The sequence below is a fragment of the Vombatus ursinus genome, unplaced genomic scaffold (assembly GCF_900497805.2).
Source record: "Vombatus ursinus unplaced genomic scaffold, bare-nosed wombat genome assembly UNPS02014805.1, whole genome shotgun sequence".
Lineage (NCBI taxonomy): Eukaryota > Metazoa > Chordata > Mammalia > Diprotodontia > Vombatidae > Vombatus > Vombatus ursinus.
In genome coordinates, this window is record NW_020954583.1 from 14,653,016 (window position 1) to 14,677,085 (window position 24,070).

The 24,070-nt window shown below is 33.2% G+C and overlaps 1 protein-coding gene across 3 annotated transcripts in view; it reads left to right on the forward strand.

The window, feature by feature from the left end:
- The window catches only part of ROBO1 (roundabout guidance receptor 1), a 449,796-nt gene that overhangs the window by 381,937 nt on the left and 43,789 nt on the right, over positions 1-24,070 (forward strand). For 2 of the 3 annotated variants that reach the window (XM_027874166.1, XM_027874168.1), the window contains exons 17-21: positions 241-412; positions 9,025-9,222; positions 13,172-13,198; positions 14,641-14,683; positions 19,667-19,821. In XM_027874166.1, the coding sequence (XP_027729967.1) occupies positions 241-412; positions 9,025-9,222; positions 13,172-13,198; positions 14,641-14,683; positions 19,667-19,821 (595 nt within the window). The remainder of the gene's footprint in view (positions 1-240; positions 413-9,024; positions 9,223-13,171; positions 13,199-14,640; positions 14,684-19,666; positions 19,822-24,070) is intronic. The other variant, XM_027874167.1, reaches the window with a different exon arrangement.

The window sequence follows — 24,070 nt, forward strand, 5'->3', positions numbered from 1 at the left end:
TTGACACTCAAGGAGAGAAGAAATGACTTGGTAGTGTTTATGTCACTTGAAGTGGGGAGCTATGACACATGATGCTCATTCAGTCCATAAGTATCTTAAAGCAAGCAGTGATGCTGTTCTCATATATTAGATTAAGTGTTGAAAGACTGGACCACATCTCCTTTTGAGAATTCTTTACCTTGCTGATATCTGCACAGATTGAGAAATTTTACTGACTTGACACTTATTATATTCCTACAGGTTTGGTGCCTGGGCAATGAAAGTCGATACCACATAAACAAGACAGTGGATGGTTCTACCTTTTCTGTAATCATTCCATCTCTAGTTCCTGGTGTTCGATACAGTGTAGAAGTAGCAGCCAGTACAGGAGCAGGATCTGGTGTGAAAAGTGAGCCTCAATTCATCCAGTTAGGTAAGCCCCAGTTGTTAATAATATTTGAAAATTCATTTTTATGGCTTTTGTCCTGTTCTTAGTTTTATGAAACCATATACATTTGTAAATAGAGTAAAACAAAGGACATGATATTTATTTTTAAGTTAAATCTTATTTTTTTCAATTCATGACATTTTCTCTCTCTCCCTCACTGAAGAAAAGATGAAAAAAAAACCATCCTTGAAACAAATATTCACAGTCAAGCGAAACAGTTTCCCACATTGGCAATGTCCAAAAATGTGTTTTATTCTGCATACTCAGTTCAATCGCTTCTCTGTCATGAGGTCATTATTCTTCATCACTAATCCTACACATGTTGTTGGTGTGACATGATCTTTACAATAGTAACATTAGTAACTTACTAGACTAATATAATTTAGAAAAATTTCAAAATCACTCAGAGTATAGAATTATGGGGTTAGTGTAATGTTAAGCATGAGAAAATTCCTCCCATATTAGTTCCTTGTAATAAAGGAAACACGGGTGACAATATTATTAGGGCTATAATGTAGGCTACTGATATTATTGTGATGTAAGTAACAAATTTTATATATTTAGCATTTCTAAAGCTGAAATTGTGTTGAATTTTCCAGATAAGCACCATCCAAATAAATATTGTAATGTAGTTTGACATTTAGAATTGAATTTTTGTTCCGTTAGAGCCATCGAAGCAATAAAATAGCAATATAGTAATAAATCAGGGCAAATTAAGTTTTTGCTTTAAACTTAAATCAATTAGTCAAAGTTATATACAGATTTCTTGTAAAACAGCAACAGCCACAAAACAACATTAACATATCCTGCAATGTTGGTGGTCTTTTGCTCTATCAAGGATATTTAGGCTTGGTTATGGATGGTGCTTTTTTCTAAATTAAACCAGGCCATTGGATGGGGGACAAGGTACTTTTCAAAGGTTTTAGCAGAAATTTTTGAATCAGAAATTATCATTGAGTGGAATTATTCTTGGCTTGCCTACTTCTGTCCTGAAAGAAATTAGTTTGTTGTACTCCTTTAAGCATTCGCCTGAAACTACAATAAGAGTTCACAAAGGCTTCCAGGTTTTGTGATTCTCTTTTCTAAATAGAGAGTAATCCCATTTAAGATTGAGGGAGCTTGGAATAGGGGCAGAATTAGATTGTCTTTTATCCATTGTTTTATGTGTTCTAGATTCCAGTACTAATGATAGCAAATATTCGGGGAGACTGCATAGTTAGGATGTGTTATATATAGTTCATACATATGTTTTTCAAAGCAATCAGGAATGTTTTATTAAAACGCCAGAAAAACTATTCTAAGCAATTTATATTTCTGAAAAGTTTAATCTCTCCCTCAAATATTCAAATAGATCTCTGATTATATTAATTTGGGAGTTGCTGCCAACAATCACTGAATCTTATAGTTAGAGAGGTAAAAGTGACCTCTGTTGGCCGCATAGTCTGACCCATATACAAAGTGATTCCCTACTCTAACATACCTGACAAGTGATTTTATCAGCCTATGCTTGAAGACCTCTAGGGAAAAGAGTCTACCTCATGAAACAGATTATTTCACTTTTTGACAGCTTTAATTATTTGGAAGTTTTTCCTTCACAGCATCCATCCCATTGTTCCTCATTCCTTCACATACTTGAAGAACTCTTATCATGTCCCCTGAGTCTTCTCTTGCCCAGGCTAAAGATGTCCAATTCCTTCAAGCAGGTGACATGTGACATTGACTCAAGGCCCTTCATTTTCCTGGTTGCCCTCTGGACACTCTTCAGTTTATTAATATCCTGGTTAAACCATGGTTCCCAAAACTTAACGTATTACTCGAGATGAGGCCTGATAAGGATAGAGTAGAATGGGACAATCGTCTTTCTGTTCCTGGAAGCTGTGCCCTTTTTCATGAAGCTTAAGATTGAATTAGATTTTTTTTCTCTGTCACATCATACTTCAACATAAATCCCCTAAATGGCTTTCAGAACAACTGCTATCTAACCATTCTTCCTTCATCTTGTGCTTGTGAAGTTTTTGTGGGTTTTTTTCATACCCCAATACAAAACTTTACATTTATCCACATTGAATGTCATCTTATTAGATTTAACTCAGTGTTCTAGGCAGTCAAGAGCCTTTTGGATTCTGGCTCTGTTATCCAGTGAGTTACATATCTTTCCCAGTTTTATGTCATCTGAAAGTATGTTGAGCAAACCATCTACAACTTTTTCTAATTCATTGACAAAAATACTAAACGGCACCAGAGCCAAGTCCAATAGACAATAAGCACAGTAAGCTCTTATAATTAATTCTCTACTTCTTTCATTGAATTGTGAAATGGTAAAAATGTTGCCCGTTGTTGAAAAAAAGAGCCTGCTGTTCCCTATAAGTATTTTTATTGATAATGCCCATTAATTTCTCTATATTTGACTCATAGAGATTTTAAGTGGGAGAGGAGGCATATGCAATAGTTATTAATGTTCTGTCAGTCATTTTTTCTGGTATTGCTAAAATCCAAGATCTTTCCATACTTTAGTACGTCAGTCTGTCTACTCATAATTGTGTTGCATCCAGAATGGTCATGGTCTGCTCTAGCTACTTTCCTCGTCTCGGGTCTTTTTTGTCCCATTTCTACCTCCTCATGTGGGATTACAGTGTTAGGGTCAAAATTTGATGATTCTACTATCTTGTTGGAGAAAAGTTTGTTATAATAATTTAGACAAATTATTTTCATTTTTCTCCTGTTTGTTGTCTTCCTTCAGTTTTTGTTCTTAAATATCCTTGGGATATAGTCATGCTTTCTTTGAATAGGTTTTTATCTTCTCTTGCTTCTTTTTGCTTAATGAAGCAATACTACTTATAATCATTCATCATCCTTTGTAAGATTTAGAGTTTAGTTTATGTTCTAACTCAATGTTGCCTTTACTAGTTGTCTTTCTCTAGCAAGTAAGTCAGATGAGGCAACTAGGTGGCACAGTGGATAAAACACTAGACCTGTAGTCAGGAAGACTACTGAGTTTATCACCCTGGGCAAGTCACTCAACCCTGTTTATCTCAGTTTCCACATTTGTAAAACTTGGAGAAGGAAATGTCAAACCACTCCAGTAACTTTACCAAGATAACCCTCAATAGGGTCACAAAGAGTCAGACATGACTGAAACTATTCGATAACAGCAAAGACAAATATAGGCTAATAACTAAGATGCTTTCTGGGACCTTGTGGTTCTCTTGTTGGGCCAATTTATTTACATTGGTTAAATGTCTTTATTAAATTATTATAGTTGCTGTCAATGTAATTTTTATTCCTTTTCCATCTGTGTTAATTACTTGTTTGAATAGTTCATGATTAATTTTTTTTTCAGATTTGTTATGTTTTCTCATTATAATTTCTTCTTACTCTTTACTAATTTTCATCTGAGCTCTAGCAAGTCAATAGTTAGACTATAAATTACCAACTGATTCAGGGATAATGCCTCCATCAATAACAAGCTTTTTTCAAGGGATAGTATTAGGGATTATGTTCATATGTAGCCTAAAAATGTTACAAAGAGCCTATGGGAAGTTCAGATTACTTTTGGGTGAGGTAATCAGGAAAAGTTTCATTGATGAGGCGATATGTGAGTTGGACCTTAAAGACTAGGATTTCCATTGGATAAAATCTAAGGAAAGGCCATTTTAGGTAAATGGAATATCATGAGTAAGGCACAAAGGTGCTCATTTTCAAAGAATGTTTTGATAACAGTTCTCCAGTTTGGTTGGAGTGTAGGTCACGTTTAAGTAGAATTGAGGAGGAGCAAACCGAAAAGTTAGTCTCATAGAATCAAAGTTGTAGAGCTGGAAGGGACCTTGGAGGCCATTGATTCCTTCCCTCTCGTTTTCACAAATAAGAAATCTGAGCCTCAGAGAGATTGTGTGACCTGCTGTCAGCATAACGCATCATAAATGGCAGAGCTCGATTCCACTAAGGCCCTCTGATTCCAAACCCAGTTCTTTTTCCAGCCTCAGACCAGATTATGGAGAGCTTCACACAGCAGGCTGGAAAGTTTAGAATTCATTCTGAGGGCAACAGGAAGTCAATGAAAGGTTTTAAGCAAGTGAATTATTTAGCTTAAAGAATATTGTTGTGCTAATAGTGAAATATAACTCAGTAAAATGAATATATAATAATGGAAAGTCCAGAAATATATTTTGTAAATCTTTGAGTTTGTAACCTTTATAAAAACTGAAACTTCTCTCGGGAAAAGGGAGTTCATAGGCCCTCGAGGTCCGTTCCTCAATTTATGTCTCACATCTAGAATATAATCTCTTGGTTTACCTATTATAAGGCTTATTTCCAGCATTCATTCTGCCCTCTTATTCTCAATTTCTTTTATGAAAGCTGTTCATTTCAAGGTACTTCTTTGCACCTCTTGGATCTTTCCTTCTCATCCCATCTACCCACCTTTATAACATATCTTGTCTCTTCTTTTTTTAGGAGCCTCTTTTCTGATAAACTATTTCCCCATTACATGTTACTAGTTCCACACATTATACTCACTGCAAATATATTGGCATTTTAACAGGGTCCTCAAAAGGGGCCTTCAACCATATGTAACAAACAGTGCTTTCACCCAAAGAAATTTATGATAATGATGGAATCTCTTCATTTCAGCTATTATTTCAGGCTATTCATGTAGACATTTTTGAGTAGGTAGGTCTCCTAATCACCTTACCTGATTTTGAATATATATGAAGTCAGTAGCATTTAAAATGAGTATGACTAAATTATTGAAATATATATTATTCTTCACTGGACATTCATGCCTCAGAAACTCTGATGCATTACTTTGGGTATCTGAAAGACCAATAAAATAATTTCTAGATTTTAGAGAAAAATTAAGGAATATTTATAGGTCTTGAAAATTTTAAGGGAAAAAAATCTAAATAAGTGTTTTCCTTCAAGTGGCAATATGATGTAATCGTTAGATTGTTTGTCTTGAGTCAGCAGTCAATCAATCAACACCAGGCAGTGTTAAGTACTGAGCATACAAAGACAAAAATTAAAACAATCCTTGGACTTAAGTCCATTATGTGGAGAGAAGCACTATGTTACACACACAGACACACACGAAATTCAAAGTAAATGCAGTGAAGTTAAATGCAAGGTAATGAAGAAGGGAGCATATGTTAGGAGTCCTTTTTTTGACAAATACTGATATTGTGACCCTAGGCAAGTCCTTAATCCTCGAATGTCCCAAGCAGCTCTTTAAAAGTGTAATTTACAGAGCAGATGTAGATATGCATTGCTAACGAGAGTTTTCACTGGATATTCTCTAGACCATCACAAGTTCTGTACACACACACACAAAAGTATTCTGTTTATAAAGGTAAGATAATATGTAATACATTTGAGAACATTTTCCACCCCAGTAGTCAAAAGGTTAAAATTTTTTTAGTTGATGTTTAAAAAGATAAGCCTCAGTTATTTAAAAAACTTGGGTGGAGTAGTTCACCAGTGTAGTAATGTTATCTAAATAAAAATTACTTTATAATTCAAACATTAGCTCTTAAAACTGAAATTTCCATCAGTAACCCTTAAATTATTCAATGATCCCCTTTTTCATTTAGGAATTCTTTGTTTAATTGTTTTGTGTAGACCTCATTACTAAGCAATTAGGAGAATGTAGTGGAGTAAAGTGACAGCCTTTTGAGGTCCCATCACTGATTGGTTGTGACATAGGTACATGGAGTAGGTTTATCAAATTTCTCAGTCTGTTAGGCTCTAAACCTTAACGTTCTTTATGTTCTTTAAGCGACTAGACTGAGAAAACAAACAAATATATTTGAAGCTAATTTGCTTGAGTGAACATGTGTGTTCAACTGGTAGCTTTTTATTTAGTATCAACCTAGGTTATACTTAAAAAGAAAAAAATTTAAACAATTCTTCATCTATTTTGTAGTCTACTTTAATTCATAAAGCTAGTTTTAGAATCTCCCTTCTAGAATAGAGCACATACTACAGTTTTCAACCCTATGTAATCATTTCATATAGTTGACATTAGACTCCATCAGATCCAACCTCCTTGCTTTATAAATGTGTACCAAGATTTTGGATGTGTACCACGTCAATAGCATTTAAATTTCAAGTAAATGATTTTGCAAAACACACAAAATTAATTTGAGACAGGATGTGAACCCAGATCTTCCTGACTCCTTGTCTAGTGCCCTATTCCCTATGCCACACTGCCTACCACAAAATTTATTTCTGTTTTGGCCAAAAGAGAAAGTTTCTACTGCAAGTGTTAAAATGCTGTGTAATACAAGCATAATGGGGAAAAAAAACTGTCTAAGTAGGGGGAAATGTATGTGTGCATGCATGTGTTTGTGTGTATATGTATGCTGCATGCATGTGTGCATGTGCTTTTGCATGTGTGCATGCATGAATCTCCCCATAGGGCAGAGGAGTTTTTATGTATACATTTCATCTTATTGATATAAAAATATACATATAGTATTACTTTATGAAATGTCAAAGGTTCTCAAATTAGTAATCTTACATTATTGCTGAATTCTAAATTGTTGATAGACTTTAATAGGTTATATAACATTTAATTTCTGTGTGTTTTGTGGGATTATCTAAGAAAAATTATCTATAATTCTGTTGACTGAATATTTAACCATGGGATTTAAGGGTCATATTTGGTTGTTCTGAAATTATAAGTACATTTGGCTTTTCCGTATCATAATACAGCCTCAGCTGCAGGGAGACAAAGGATGAGATCTAAAGTGGCAGTTTTAATTCATTAGTCACACTGCACTTTATACTATTAAGCCCATCTGGCCACTTGTATTGAACCTCAATCGGCTGTCTCCATAAAATCTGATGCAACCCAACTTAACCTTGCACAAATAGCCATGAAATCTATAAACCTAGCAGATACAAAGGGTGTATTAGAAAGAAAAGAATAGGTCTGCTTCGTGAACTTTCAGAGTATGAAGTGCTCTTAGGATAACTGAAGATAAAAGGATATGGAACATGAAATGAAACTTTCAGTCAACAAACTGTAGAAGCCAGGTGATTGTATGTGAAAAGAAGTATTCAGCCTTGACCTCTCCATAGAATGAAATCTGTAATTTTGTTCAAGCAAAAAAGCAAGCAACAAAAAATGACAAACTAATAGGAAATGGGAAAATAATTCGCATCCGAAAAGCTATTTTTCCTAAAGTAAATGCATTCGTGGAATGTGGCTTGCTGCCCTTCCAGTTCACTTGTCAGAATGTGATAACTGCATATAATGGAGAGGGGGAGAGAAAACATGTTAATATGGTCATACTATCAACAGTATTATTGATGTGTAAATCGTTCAACAGCTAGCACTCTGAGAATGGGTTTGGTTTTTTTTTTTTTTTTTGGAAAATTAACCAGTTTTTCCTTTGTGAATCAGGTTGTTTTAACAGAAATTTTTAAAGCCAGTTGCTTTATCACCCTGCCTCTTGTCTAAATATACCAGTCTCAGTGAAATGGACAAAAGCACAGCTTTCCATTCCACCAGATGTTACAGGGAAGAACTGCTATTTGACTAAGTCAAAATCAGTAAAGCTGCAGCACACAAATGGAAATTTTCAGCCCAGTGAACATCCTCAATGCTAATGTCTGTTAGTGCCAAAGTAGAGTGTTGGTTGGTAGCATGGGGCAGCTGTCCTAGTATCCCTGAGAGGTCTTTGCAAGCATACTGTGTGCACACTGAGATGGGAGATGTTGATGAAGCATAAATTCCATAGATGAGAACTGAATATAATATGCTTGTAACTTTAATATTTATATGTAAATAAGAATTTTTGACAGCTATCCATGTCTTCAATTTGCTTTCTGAACCTAGGTAACTAAAGGGAAAATATCTATTTGAATATCTATTTAAATGTAGTATAGTTTGTTTTCATTTTCATTGTCCCTTTCTCACAGTCTTTCCTGTCTTTTTTTGATATATTTTCCAAGTAAGACATCCAGTGGTTTCATTAGTTTATCTTGTCTTTGTTGCATTTTACCATTCTTGATTTTGAGGGGTCCTCTTGAATACACAATAATAATAAAGCACTAAGAAAGAGAACCTTAGATGAATTATAAGTTTTAAGCTATAATGTTTTGGAAACTTTCAGAAGCATCATTTTGGTATCTACCTTGTGAAAGAAGCATATTGTTGCTTCACAGTGCTTTTTATACCCATGTTTTTGTGTAATAAAGAAGTCTTTAAAAGTCTGAGAAAATAAGCAATGTTTTAAAACTGTTCCCTACTAATAATTTAGCCTTATGGTCATATTGAGAATATTTGGGTTTTTTTTGTTCAATTTTTATGTTTGTATTTATTTTGAAAGTTTTTTTCTGAGGGACTTTAAACCCTCATAAGTAACATTTTTAAACTTTCTACTATCCTAGTGTTACAAGTAGAATTTCTTTACTCAAATTGAATTAAAATTCATTTTGTTTTGGAGGTAAATGGAAATTACAAAAGCGAGATTAGCTATCACTGCTCTAAAATTTTGAAAACTGACAACCACAATGTATTGTATAAATTTTTTTTCATGTCACATTAGTTGCATGTTTAATCTTAAAATCTAATTAATCAATACATGAATTTTCAGACTCTTATGGGAATCCTGTGTCACCAGAAGACCAAGTCAGTCTTGCTCAGCAGATTTCTGATGTTGTGAAACAGCCAGCATTTATAGCAGGTATTGGGGCTGCCTGTTGGATAATCCTTATGGTATTCAGCATCTGGTTGTATCGTCACCGGAAGAAGAGAAATGGACTTGCTAGTACTTATGCTGGTATCAGAAAAGGTATTCATTTATTTAATTTTCTAATATTTTTGATGTTTGCCTAAGTTTGAAGATACATTTTTATAAGTAGCAGTTAGGTTATTTTAAATAGTCACCAAGCTTTAAATTTATAGTATTTTTAAGTTAAAACTTATATTGATATATATACCTTACATCCAATTTAAGTCATATTTATTGTATGTGACTTAAATTGAATATAAGGAATATGTGCATGTATTTATCAATGTGATTGTGGATATATATATACATACATCTTTATATAATCTGCAGGGATGATAGTTGAGATATATAATAAATATGATTTAAGTTGACTCTTTCATTTAGTACTTTTAAAGATACTTCACCCCATTTCCTGACTAGTCAATCTGATATGGGGTAACACATAAATGTTTCTTATTCCTAGTCCAGTCCATCTTTGGCTGCACACAGAAGTGAGAGAATTCTGCTTTTCCTATGACAGAAACAATAAAAGCAGAATTTGAACTGCTTTTCACAGTTTTAAGGAGGGTATCATTGCCCCTTGTGAAACAAGAGGGACAATTGTGCCCTTTTATTGTTTTGTGATCATTGTTATTGTTTTCATAGATAAAGGAATAACGACTGAAAAATATGTCCATTACTGGCAGAGAAGAGAGAGGGATTTAAGATCTTTTTTTTTCTTAATTAAAGCTTCTCAGTTAAATATATACATATTGCTGATGGCAGAGTTTCTAGTGCACGACTTTACAGCATCAGCAGAATTTATGCTTGAATTAGTTTTATTGGAAAGGGTTTCTTGGCATGATCTGTAGTCTCATGGGATGAAATGAATAGTGCCAATGCTTTTTACAAGTACCTTTTCCACAAATACTCATGTATTTTGGATTAGTTATTTGTATCCCTTTTTCCCCAGGAAATTTTAACACTGTTAAAAAACAATCAGATTGACCCTCTTTAGAAGTAAAACTTGCTCCTGATTTACCAGAACTTCTAAGAACACCTCTTTGTCTTAATTTTGAATTATACAGATCACAGTTATTGCTAATAAAGTATTTTCTATGATTCAGAGCTTCCATTAGTGATTCTTAAAAGTTTAATCTGTATTAAGGTTACCTGCCCTTTTTATTTTCTTTGGGGAGGGGAAAGAATTTCTTAGTTTTGGCCGTGAAGGATTAAGGGAGCACATCTTTAAATATATGGGCCAAATAATTTATTTGACTAACTCATGAGTTTGTTCCCTTAAATGAACTAGTTATCATTCCACCAAGAGAAACTGTTAAGTGACCAAAGATTACAATTCCAGATCCAGTCAGTTAATTCAACACTAGAAATGGAAAAAGAGCTCTGAATCCTTTTCACACGCATTGAGCAGTTTCAGTATTAGCCACATTAAATAAGTCTTTAAACATACCATTTATTTAAATACAGAGCATGTTACCTCAATTGCCAGAGAAATAAAATCTGAAGTGAGGGTTTGCAGTTGTTGCAAAGGAGTATCTCCAGCTTGCACCCAGTCTGTATACTGTTTGAAGTAGTACAAGACACATGTATTACCATATTAAGCCTTTTTGAATGAAAAAATGCAAATGAGAAGGTTGCTGTATTTTTGGAATTGATATTCTTGTGAAATTCGTGGTTTAAGCTTTTGTTTTGAATCTAGTCTGAACAACAAGAGTAGCTGATTAACATCAATCCTTACATCTTCCAGTCAGGTGTCACTTGTATTAGGGTTTAGTACATTTTTTCTGTAGTTGTATATATTTAATATCTTTCATTCTCTTGGAATCTTAAGATATATAAGCACACTGAATTTAACTAATGAAATTCTCTTTTCCATTTACTAATGTGCTTTAAGCATGCTGGTCAATGCCTTTGCCTTCTTTCTGTAAAACCTACTAAACTAATATCATTGTCCTTTCATCCAGCTAGTATTTTAGCAGAAATCATAGAACATAATTACAAATGTAATTTGATGAGAATTTGATTCTGCTTTCTGTACTTTTGCCTTATTGGCACTTTTAAAATAATTCTAAATTTATTTAAATTTCTTCAATGCATTTCTTCAAAAATTATTTTTTATTTTTTGAGATTTTTAACAGACAACATGTTTCTGCACTGAAAAATCATGTTCATAGTTTTAAGACAAAAAGACGTGAAATGTTTTGAAGAAATAAATGTGAAAAAACCTATTGATTTGTAAAACATGCCAAAATATAATAAACATTATTAGCAATTTTTTCAACATTTTTTGTGCCTCTGACATGACATATTAAAATATTTCAGTATCTACGCTTGCACATATACACTCATATTGGACAGGAAGACAGTTTATTAATGGGAGCTTTGAGAATTAAATTGTTCTTTGTTGTACTAGCTATGAAGATTTCATTTAGTTTGACCTCTTTTCATTTTCTTTTCTATTCCTCAAACTGGAGGTTAGCAGTTGGCTTAGAGAAGTAATGACAAGGACCTTTTCTGTTTTTCCTGTGTCCTTGTGATTGAAAATTAATGTTGAGGCACTCCATTCCTGCTTGAATAGCTGTAGTTTCAAATTGCCTTTTTATTTATTTACAAAGACAGGTTACTATGGCTCTGTATTTTTGAATGTAGCTTAATTGCTGTGTGACTGGGGAGGGGGGACCCACAATAAAATTCTTGACTGCTGGGCTATAAAATGAAGCCAGTGTATGAATTAGGTAAACAATATTGGGTAAAATTTTCAGTTTTTTGTCCTCTATACATAGTATGCTTAGATATGGAGTAGCTTGTGTTTCCTTGAGTGGGCCTGCAATGATACTATTTGTATCCCAAAGGCCTTAATCCTAAAATAAATTTCATAGAAATATCAGAACTATATGAAATTGGAAAATACACACTTGGCAGTTTTCTTACATAAAACATGCAATCAGTATTTCATTTCCTATGTATCAAAATTTTTTTTAACTAAATCTTCATCTTAAGTCAGTGTTAACACTTTTTTTCCTTTACTAGACCAGACTTTAAATTAATTTGATGAGCTTGAAAAATAAGTTAGTCTCCTCCCTCTATGAAATGGCATGGAAATTGCTCTAGTGTCATGCAACATACAGAAGGAGTGTGAGATAATAGAAAGAATGAGGGAGGCCAAGGGCTGCCACTTTTAAGGTCTGCAGTTCAGTTTCAGGCATTATTGATTAGATTAAGATTTATAACTCTAGAAAGAGAGTAAAGATTTTCAGAGAGGTAGTATTATGCCATTGTTAGATTATGATGTGCAGGAGATTACATATACACATACATACACATACACACACATACACATATTTTGAGAGAAAGAGACAGGTAGACAGACTCAGAGAGTTTTTAAAGACAAAGTGCAGAAAATGCAGTTTTAAGTCTCCTAAAGCTTTGGTCCATCCGGGATTTTTCCATAATGACAAAATAAACAATTAGAAATGTAGCATTTACACCACTTCTATAATGAGATGTAAGACATTTCTTGTTGAAGTTACTCAGAAGGAAACAGTTCAGTTTTGTGGTTGCCTTTGTTCCTATGATTGCTATTTTTTCTCCTAAGTCCTTAATGAACATGTACTGATCTGTAGATAAGGTTGAAGCAAGACCTTACTAATACTTGTTCAAGAATCCATCATCCAGTGTTTTGAAATGATTAATAGTTTAGGATTCTTGTTTGTACTAAGACTATGGGCAAAATATGTTCCTAAATGGCGGGTCATTGACAGGCTGACTCAGCTCTATTTCCCTCCTGAGTGTACTACCATGTCACCTACTTCAATATGGTACCGTTAGAGGCAGGCTTCTTTTTTAACCACAAATTTGGTCTTATTCATCTATCAATGTGACAGAACTACTGGCATAGTTATTTACATTTGTTTTATGTTCAGCTGTCTGCTCAATTTATACTAATGTGATATGTTCCCCTTCTCTCTTCAGCTTAATAACTGGTTTATATTTTGTTTTGATTTTTCAGTCCCGTCTTTTACCTTCACACCAACAGGTATATATTTGCACTTACCCTAACCCTGTCCTTTGTTAGTTTTGCATGTGATGTACTATTATGTTGCCCTTTTTTCTAGTGTAACCAACCACGCTGCTATGAGGAAGAATGAAAAAGACTTAAAATCAAATACTTTGTTTGATAGTAGCAGACAGGCATGTGTTTGAACAGAAATATTAGGCATTGCTTTTCATCTGTTTTATAGATTTATTTATTCATGACTTCACATTGCATCTTACTATTTGTTTGCACTGTTTTTATTAGAGATACACAATGTTTCTACCCCAAGCATGATTTAACATGTTAATAATCCTTCGATTATTTTCTGACTTCATTCTTTTCTTCAACTTGAACTTGGTAGATTTTTCAAACATAAATTTCTCTTCCATATAATTCTCTGCTACAGAATAAACTTTTTAAAAGAAGTAAATTGTAACGTACAGCATACTTGGAGAATAAAGCTTTCCATTTTCTTGGGTCAAGATCCTGATAATCATGTCTATTCAGTTTATTTGGTAGAGGATCCTGTTCTTTCACTTTACCATTAGCAAAAGACTTACCTGTGATATTACCTCCTACATTTTAATCTGGTTATTGTAATCACTGGGAGCAGTTATCTCTCTGTTGCAGGCTTCTAGCTAGGAGTTCTTGTAAGGGTGAGAATTTGGCAGATTTTAAAAACACATTTCTAAAAAGAAAACGCACAGCTGTTGAATCTATCAGGATTTGCAGTGAAGCTTATCTTTTTAACTCCTTTTCTAGCTGACTGTATAACTTTTAAGAATAAATAAATAAAGTAAGTTTAAAGCATCTATTTGGCTCTTACCTTCTGAAAGCTAGCTTTTTTTTTTGTTCTTTTATTTTATTTAAAAAATGCTTTGGATGGTGTACATAGGTGTAACAGTAATTAACCTGAATTATATAAATCACAAAGGACTAGCAGTATCACTTTTATTTGCATACTAGATTTTTTTCTTCTTTTTGATGGTTATCTTTACTATTACTATGGTACTTTTTCAATATGTCATAGCCATTGTTTCTTCTTACAGTTTTTTTTAAACAGTTTAGTTTTCCAAATAAAATCATAGATTGACTAGTTTTATCATAAAATTATGCATGAAATGGAACTATAACTATCAGGAGTTTGGTGTGGAGATACATACTTGGTATTTAGTATTTTATGGAATAATAAATGAACAAATGAATTCTGTTTTTAATCTTGATGGCACATTTAGGAAAATGGTTATTTCCTAAAATCATTGTCATAGCTTAAAAATAAATGAATTTCTTTAGAAAGTTGTTTTGCCCTACTTGAGAATGTTATCATTAGATTGCTGCATAGAAAAAAGAAAATGATTCTCTTTTAGAAAGTATTCATAAATGCATTGTTTTCGATATCTAATATGACTAATAATTAATTCCTTTCTTTTGCAATATTCTAGTAACTTATCAGAGAGGAGGCGAAGCAGTGAGCAGTGGAGGCAGGTAATTACATTGTTTATTTTAGATTTTTAAGGCATAGGAAATAAATCTCATTGTATTGAATTGAGGTTTATTAAGCATAAATGATATATCTTAAGGAAGGAAAATATGGAATAAATATTTTCTTAATTTTGGTACCATTTTACAAGTTTAGCTAAATGTGAAAATTTGATTCATATCTTTTAACAATAGGCTACATGGTTTCCCTTCTAAAATCAAATTGAACTCTTTTAACCTAGTTGCTGTGATTGGAACCAATGTGTTTTTGGGAAATGAACACCAGAGGGAGCACATTAACTGGAGAAAGAAAAGACTTGCTGATTTAACAGATGATTAAAGGCATTAAAGTAATTAAGTGGTGGCGTTTATTGAGATTAACAAATATAGTTGTTTCATAGATACTACAAAATAAAAAAATTTCATCGAGAAATCTACTTGACACTGTAGCAGCTTGTAACTTTTTGTAGTTCTGTTCTGGCTTTGTAGAACAGTAAACTATTACTTGAAATAAGTGATGTACAAAAGGAAAAATTCAGGGTAGCTTAATAGTGAAAAAGCTTTATTCTATAAACATCTAGATAGAGCTGAAATTGAATCTAAAACATAAATATTTGTTGAACTAGTTATTGTTTAATGGGTAATAATATTAGCACAGTAGGGTCACGAATTGTTGTGATGTTTGACTCTACTGGAGAGATAGAAAGCCACCTGTGCATAACTTTCCAGTGTAAAAGATAATTTTAAGAAAACAAAAAGAAGTTTATACCATATCTAGTTTAGGATATGCAAACAAAACTAAACTAAACTGAAGCTTCCACATAATACCTACTTTCTATTTGTGTCATTTATAAAAGAGCACCCAGAAAATGGAGAAGCAGTATAGAGGCTTATGTGGCATTAAACACAGATCTCTGGGGTAGTAATACAGGTTTCTTTGCTGTGCTATACCTAAAACTGTATTTACCTTATTATCATCAGGGTGGTGGTTCTTTTTAAGGATTACCTTTCTTTGGTTCCCAATTAATTTAATTCAGGAATTAAAACTGGGTACATTTTTGTGTCCTTTAGAACAATCAGTGGTTTTAAGTATTCACAAAATAGCATCTGGTTTCCAGAACTTGCACTTTACAAGGTGCAGGCCAATGAGTTAATGTGTGTGTGTCTGTCTGTTTTTATCTATCTGTCTTGCCACCACTCTATCTGTATATGCCCTGATCAAAAACCTCTGACCTGCCAAGTATAATCAATCCATTGGCAAGTATTTACTCAGATACCTAATATTTGCTCAGTGTGTGGCTGTTTGATTTTTTGTTTTGTCGTGTTTTTGGTGAAGAAGGTTCAATACTAAAGAATACAAAAGAGGTTCTAGATCTCAAATTTATAATCTAATTAAAGAGAGTGCTAACACAAGAAAATATCTAAAGCAGGACAATTTCTGTTAACATATACACATTTCTAATTCATGAATTATCCTATTTATTTTTGGTTTATATATAACATTTGTATGTATGTGTGTATATTTTACAGATTTGCATATCTGTAATAAATCTTATGTATTCTATATGTCATATATCTATAGATTTTTTAGGGTTTTAAATAAGTTCCTCCTTCCAGAGTGAGTTAAAATATACCGAATGTAAACTAAGAAATGTACTAATTTCAGGTCCCCCAAACAATGTGAAAAGTCCTGAACTCTGGGTGTCTGTAGACTTGTATTCTAGATTTCTTTTCTGTGCTTCAATTTTCTCCTCTGTAAGATGAAGTTAATAAATATTTAAAGTCTTCTTCAAATCTCTAAATTGTATAATTCTAAATGCTTTTAAAAATAAAAAATTGGGGGTTGTTGGAGGAAAAAACATCTTTCTCACTTTATTAGTTAACGGAAGCTAGCTAATAGTTGTGTTTGCATTGGGGTAACAGTAGAGATGAGTAATAATTAATGTTCATTCCCTCTCCTCTGAAATATTCTTTAATTGTCCCCCCAGTGGAAAAAATAAATCTTAACCCTCACACTATAATATAAAGCATCAAAAAGGTATAATGAGCCTGGGGAGAGGGGGAGGAACATTTTTAAAAAAATTACCTTTCTACAGGAACAGAACAAACAAAAGCCAGAGTAGTTTCCTTAATTATCTAGGTGTTGATCAACTAAGTAAAAAGAAATATTTTAGACATAGTCGTTAAATACCCATATTCCTTTCCTACTTTTACCCTGTAAATCACCACCAGACTACAAAGCCATGTAGATGCCAAGCTCAACAGTGAAAGGGGCTCATGGAGCTGACCTTCCTAGCTCTTTGCTATGTATATATTTCTTTACCTATATCTTCTTCCTTTGAGTAGAATATAAGTTTCTAGAGGGTAGGGACAGTCAGATGTGTGTGTAGGTATGTATGTAAATGAGTTTGTTATGTATATGTATAAAACAGGTATGCGCATACATTTCTTTTCCTCTTCTTTATAAGCAAAGCATGCCCCCTGACGTTATGGGAACAAGAAGAGAACTCTTTTTTTATAATAACATTCAACAATGCTAGCTCTGTAAAATATAAGTAAAAGACCCTAAACTTGGCAGAGAGGGTGGGGAACAACACTATACAGATTCTATCAAAATGATTGGCTTCTTTTCCTGTTTTCTCTCAGTAGTAATTTTCAGTATATCAGTGTACTGATGACATGATTTGCTTCTAACTGCTTAGTTGCAGACTGTATAACCACCACCAGTTTGTCAACCTTTATAGAAATTAGTCCGAGGTTGAATGAAGTTTTTGAGGGATTGATTTGTGAACCATATTAATTTGTTTTTAAAGTTTAAAATATGAAGTTCACATGCAGAGTTCATTTAAATCTTTCTGCTTTTATCACAGCTATACAAAAGATTATCTGAAATTAGCTTTCTAGCATGAAATGGAAGACTTCCCAAATCCTGAAACAAACGATTAGCTTTGAAATTGATATCAAAACCGAAGGATATATCTCCATATCCATTTATATCTATGTCTCTATTTATATTTTGATTTGGACATGTGATTTTACTGCTGTAGGCAATGCAAATTAAGAACTTAACTGCAATTTACAGTCCTGGAATTGCCAACATTACTTGGTGCCTTTCCCATCGTCAGATGGTTAGTTAGTACATGTTAGACATAGAATTGAACCTAGGCCTTTCTGTCTTCACTGACAGCCCTCTCTCCTCTACTCCTCATTGCCTTTCTAAATAGAAGGATAAATCATGATTTGTTCATAATACTTGTTGTAAGTTAGACAGATATTCTGGATGTTTCTTTAGGCATTTGAACTTTGAATTCTATAAGGAACAGAATATATAACTTATTTTTCTATAAGACTTCTTATTAGATTATTCCTTTTTTATAATTGATTTAGAATTTGGCTAATTTATATTTGACCCACACGTCTGACTTTTCTCCCTCCATTATAATTTCTGTGCTGACACTTTTCTTCTTTTAAGAGGAAGAAGAAAAAGGAAAAGGAAGATTGTTCATATGTACAATACTTGTATTGTGCAAAGCAAATCCATTTTCCTCAACATTTATAGGTTCTTAAGATATCGCTTCTTGACCTGCCCTGCCCTACTTCTTAAACACAAACACGTATTATCCTGAAGACCCCAAAAACATATTTTTTGTAGGAGTATAGAACCGTGGATGTGAAACATTGACTATCATGTTAGATATTTTGATATGTTGGTTATTTTTGCTGAACTAGTGGTTTCCCCCCCCCTTTTCACACGTTTTATAAGGCTGAGGGTAGGGAAGGAAGAAGGAGGGAGACATTGGAATTATAAATGATGTAAAAATGAAAGGTGTCAGTAAAATTTATTTTAAAAAGGAAAAAAAAATTAGAGCATTAGAGATCATTTAATATAAATGTAATCATAAATTGTGAGGAGCTCCACAAAATACATCTCGAATTTCTCTATTAGAATGAACACAAGTTTTAAATATTTTGTGTTAGTGAATACACACTCATAGATAATTATGAAATTTCTATTCTGAATTGTTAATTTTATTTTGAAAATTGGTCAGAAGATAAGAACTAGTGAGCTGTGTAACAATATTAATAGAAACTAGCACATGGTACTTTGAAATTTTTAAAAGACTCGCTACAAATGAGATAATTTATGTATTGAACTGCTTCATCATGTGTCTTATCCTCCAAGTCAAATCTTCAGTGTAGCTTCTAATTAGTACAAATTCTAACTGTTTTAAAGATGTTAGGTCATCTCACCACCTAGCAAGCAAATTTGGTGATTGGGTTGCCAAAAACAAATATGGTTCATTACTTCTGGTTATGTAAATAACTATATTCACAATTAGTTGTTCTTAGAATGTGAGGTAGGACTAATTTGTTTGCTCTTTGTGTCATATTAAAAGTATAATGAATTCTAAGACTTCATTTAAATTCCATTCTTACTTGCATAAGCACTTAATATGTACTTAATATGAGGGGCCCATAGTCTTGAATAAAATGATATATTCTTTAATAAAATTTAGGGAGAAATCACATTAATAAAATACTTATTCAAATGTATCAAAAAAATAAAGTACATGACCTGGGAATACAGTTTAGGCTACTAAAAACTGAATTGATAGACTTGTGACAAATATTGTGGCTATGGTTTATTTAGAATGCTAATATTTATTTTACAACCCTTTTTTCAGAAATTTGTTTTCCTGGAAATCAGGATACTCAGGTTCTAATCAGGGTTATTTTATTAACTAGCTTTGTGACTAAACCTCACTTTGTACATAGATTTTGACTAGGTGATCTTTCTCTGTGGGCTCTCCAGATCTGAAGATCTGATGATTCTGTGATTCATAGAATTCTGTGATTTCATATAATACTTTACCCAGGTCATGAACCAGCCTTTCTATAATCTCTAAGTCTAATATTGCTGTTCTATTTGCCAGGCATATGTAAAAGGTGTTGTTTCTTGTGCTTGTAACATTTGCATTTTTTTTAAAGGCCAGGACTTCTCAATATCAATGAACCTGTCACTCAGCCATGGCTAGCAGATACTTGGCCCAATACTGGAAATAATCACAATGACTGCTCAATCAACTGTTGTACAGCAAGCAACGGAAACAGCGATGGCAACCTGACTACTTACAGCCGCCCAGGTTAGATACGTGGTGTTCATTCTCTATGTATTTCCAACTGGATTAAGTTTCAATTCTTATCCCCTTCACACACACACACACACACACCCCCTTAAGGTTTTATCTGCTAAAATAAAATGCCTTTATAATTTATTTCTTCTTTATTTCTTTTGTTCCTTTATTCATTATAGCAGAAGATGAAATCTATTAGGATGAATTCGAAGAGTCCATATTGTTTTGTTGTACAAGATGTTGGCTGTGTGAAATGTTTTAAATAAACTATTATTTATAGCTAAGTTGTGTTTTTGTGGCACACTAATTTTCAAGATACTTGACCTATACTTGGTTAGTCCCAAAATGCTAACTTTCAACAACATGTGATTTATATAGTGTACTTGCTCTAGGTTTATTAATAAATATTAAGGGTAGGGATGGGATTTCTAGGCAAAGTGCCAAGAGTATCATCTTTTTACCTCTTTCCTCATACAATATTTCCTGTCTTCTCCATTGTATCAAGAAATATCAGGATCATAGCCCCTACATTGTCATTTCTTAATAAAAAACACCACCCCAACCTCTGTTTTCTTCCACTTAAGAAGGTGTGCTAAGACAATGCCTCTCATCCAAACTCAGATTAATGCTTAATCCTTTAAGCATTTGTGATTTCATCTCTATAGATACTGAATCCATTGGCACAGATTTTTGATCTCTCAGTACCTTAGTAGATGGCCTTCATGCTTTGCTGTTGTTGAAAAAAAATCCACCACTACCTCATAGTCAACCCTTATGATGAAGCTCTTTTCATCGGTCCTCATATACAACCATAAAACTTGTTGTTACGTCCCTGCTCATTCTTTCCATCTTGGTGTAGGACCTGTCACCATCTATTTCTTTTTGAGAGCAAGGGGGCACCTTCATGCTACAATAACTCATTGTATTGAGATTTTATTGAGACCTGAATAAGACTATTAAGATAAAATAAATTTCAAATTGAACTTTCACTCTGTTAGGCAAGGTATTTATTAAGGATCTGCTTCTTATAGTATCTAAGTGCTATGGAGATACAAGAAGTGTATATGACAAAGTCCATGTTTTTGAAGAACTCACAACGTGCTTAAATAGATAAAAACAAGACTGAAGTGACTGTGACATAACATGTATTTAGGTTGTAAATTGTTGTGCTGTGTCTAATTGATAAATGTCATGGTTGAAGTAAAACTTGAATCAGACCTGAAAAGATCTATAGAGTCTAGATTTTTACTCAGTTTTAACCCCAAGATTTTTAGTAAACTCCTCTACTCATAGTAAAATGTGCAGTAAGAGAAGGTCTTTGAAATGAAAATCTTTTCATGAATTTCTAAATGTAATTTACCAAGCTAAGCAGATTACAATATTTACCCATCACTCTTCATGGTTTAATAAAATATATAAAGTCCAAAGCGATTTTTAAAAGTCAACTTAACATGCATTCTTATGCTTCTTCTATTTTTAAAATTCTTGTTAGGATAGAATAGATTTCATGGAGATTAGTTATACCAAACCAATTTCTTCAATGTGATTGCTACTTTTCCTAAGAAAATGAATTAAAATTCAACTTTCTGATACATAAGAAGTAATTTTTATTTTGGTAATTATGGTTCCATGTGGCCCCTCAGAAAATCAAAACAAAGGAGGAAGCATTATCACTTATACTTAAAAAGGAAGAAGAACAGGATATAGAAATAGAAAAAGTAGAAGTACTTTTACTCCAGACCTTGTGCATTAAAAGAGGAAAGGGAAATGAAGAAAGGATTTAGATGAAGTTGCATACTGAAAATAACAGTGCATGTAAATTTAAAATATAAAGAAAAATATGCCATTCTGAAGATGTAGTCAACTCTACAAAAGCATCTGACAAAACCAGCTTTTTTTCTTCTGTTCTCAAGGATACCCTTGCTGTAACCGTCCATTCTTAGACCATTTTCTTAAAGATTTGGTAGGGATGAGAAAGTAAGCATCTGAGTCTGTAACGATGTCTTAACTTGTCCTCTTCTGAAAACAAAACAAAACAAAACATGACCGATCTTTCCTATTCTTTTGATAGCTTTGACATAGTCTTTAACATTGTGTAACCCCTATCACACAGATGGACACAGGGTAATGAATTTTTTGTTCATAGAATCTTTAATAGACTGCCTTAAAGGAGAACACCCACATTGACAGAATCACAAATCCTTGAAATATTGCTGTAGGACAGATTCCTTTTGTTTGTATTTTGTCAGGCCCAATGACTTTTTTTTCTGACATCTCAAATGCCATTGGTTCTTCTTCAAACAGCAAATCAGATCAAGAGATAGTAGGATTAAAGTGTATTTTCTTCATCCTACTGATCAAAACAGATTGTTATTAATTCTCACTTCATGTATTGTTTATAGAGTACAAAAATGTATTATCTCAGTAGAACAAAATGTTGCCTTAAAAGGCTCCACTCAGACAAGCTGCCTCGTCTGTCTGTGTTAAAATCATTCAACATTCTATGACAGATAATGGTGACAAAGTTAACTTTATTCAGTGACTGTTGAGCATTAACACTCAGCAAAGAATTGTGTTATTTTAATGTCATGTGTTATGTCTTGTTTAAGTATGAATAAAACAGCAATTCCCTGTTAAGACCAATGTTAATTAAATTCTCCTGTTTTCAGATTTTATGTTGCTGATTGTGTTGAGACTTGGAGCCTCCTCAGTGAGATAGATCCAAAACCATTTGAAAGAGATTTGCCTAGGGAGGGAAGAGAAAGGAATATTCATTTACATAGTGCCTTTATGTGCTAAACAATTTACAAATATTATCGCATTTGATCCTCACAATAGCCCTGCAGTGTAGGTACTTTCATTGTCCCATTTTGCAGTTGAGGAAATTGAGGCAAACAGAGATTATGTGACTTGTCCATAGCCACACAGCTAGAAGGTGTCATGAAGACTTGAACACAAGTCTTTCTGACTCTAGAACCAGCACTCTGTCTACTGTGTAGAATGCTACATGGGAAAAACAAAATGGAATAATGTATTTCCAGAATTACAGCATGCAGTGAAATGAACAGACCCACTGAGTTAGTGTATCATTATATATGTGTAGGTATGGGTACATATAAATGGACAGTGAACAGGGTTCGGAATCATTTTTTTAAAAGGAGATTAAACTAGATTACATTTGGGTATTTGTGTAGCTTTTTCAGTTATCTGAAATTGCTGGCAGCTTCAAAAGTCCATCTTTTTGTATATTCTTCTGTTGATGCCATATGGTTGTAGAGCATCAACACATTATTTCGGAAGAACTAGAGAAGGGCATTGGTACATGCTGTGTATTAGTAATGTTGCACGATATTATCAATAAGGACTTGCATACAAGTTATCATAAGACATTATCAAGGACATATATAACAGGCAGAGAGGGTGAGCTTGTCATATAACAAGAATGAGAGATAACAGATAGGTTGAGGTGCTATGTTGGCATCCTCAAAATAGGAGACACACCAGAGGAAGACCTCCAACCTTTTGGATGGATCCTCTATAGAAGATTTAGGGAATCTTGGACAGAGTGGACAAGACTCACAGAGGGTAAAAAATAGTTTATAGATTGTGTTTTTCCCTATTAGAAGGAAAAACCTCACCACCAGTGAGATCATGGCTGCATCAAATACTGAAAATGTATTCAAAACAAAATTAAATTACCAAAATCACATGCAGCATTTATTAATATTTCTAAAGCAGTAAACATCTGGACACTGTGATTAGAAATAGTTATCGTTGACAGAGAGTCAGCAAAATCAAGAACTATCTTTTCTGTTTTATGATTGAATGTACACAAAGTGAAAAATGTATTCAATTCTTTCCTTATATAGCTTTTATTCTTCTATCTTTAGTAATTCCCAAAATTACTTGTACTGTAAAATTAATTATTGTGATAAAGATGACTTGTTAAATTTGGTACTACATATTGAAGGTACAGATGGATGAGGCAAGATGCATTATTTTAATTTGTATCGGTTTTATTTTTCCATTATAAAAGTCTCTTTGTTTACCACAGAGTTTTATTCTGAATATTTGTAAGAATTTACTTTAACATTTCAAAATTGAGGCTTTAAATTGTTCCAAATTTGTCATCCAAGTTGAGAGTTGGTTAATTATTTAGTGATGTTCCATATATTAGATTTTTATTAAGCACCTACTAGTTGTAAGACAAGGAATAACTTTCTGGGAATAAAATTATGAAACAAGATATGGTTGCTGC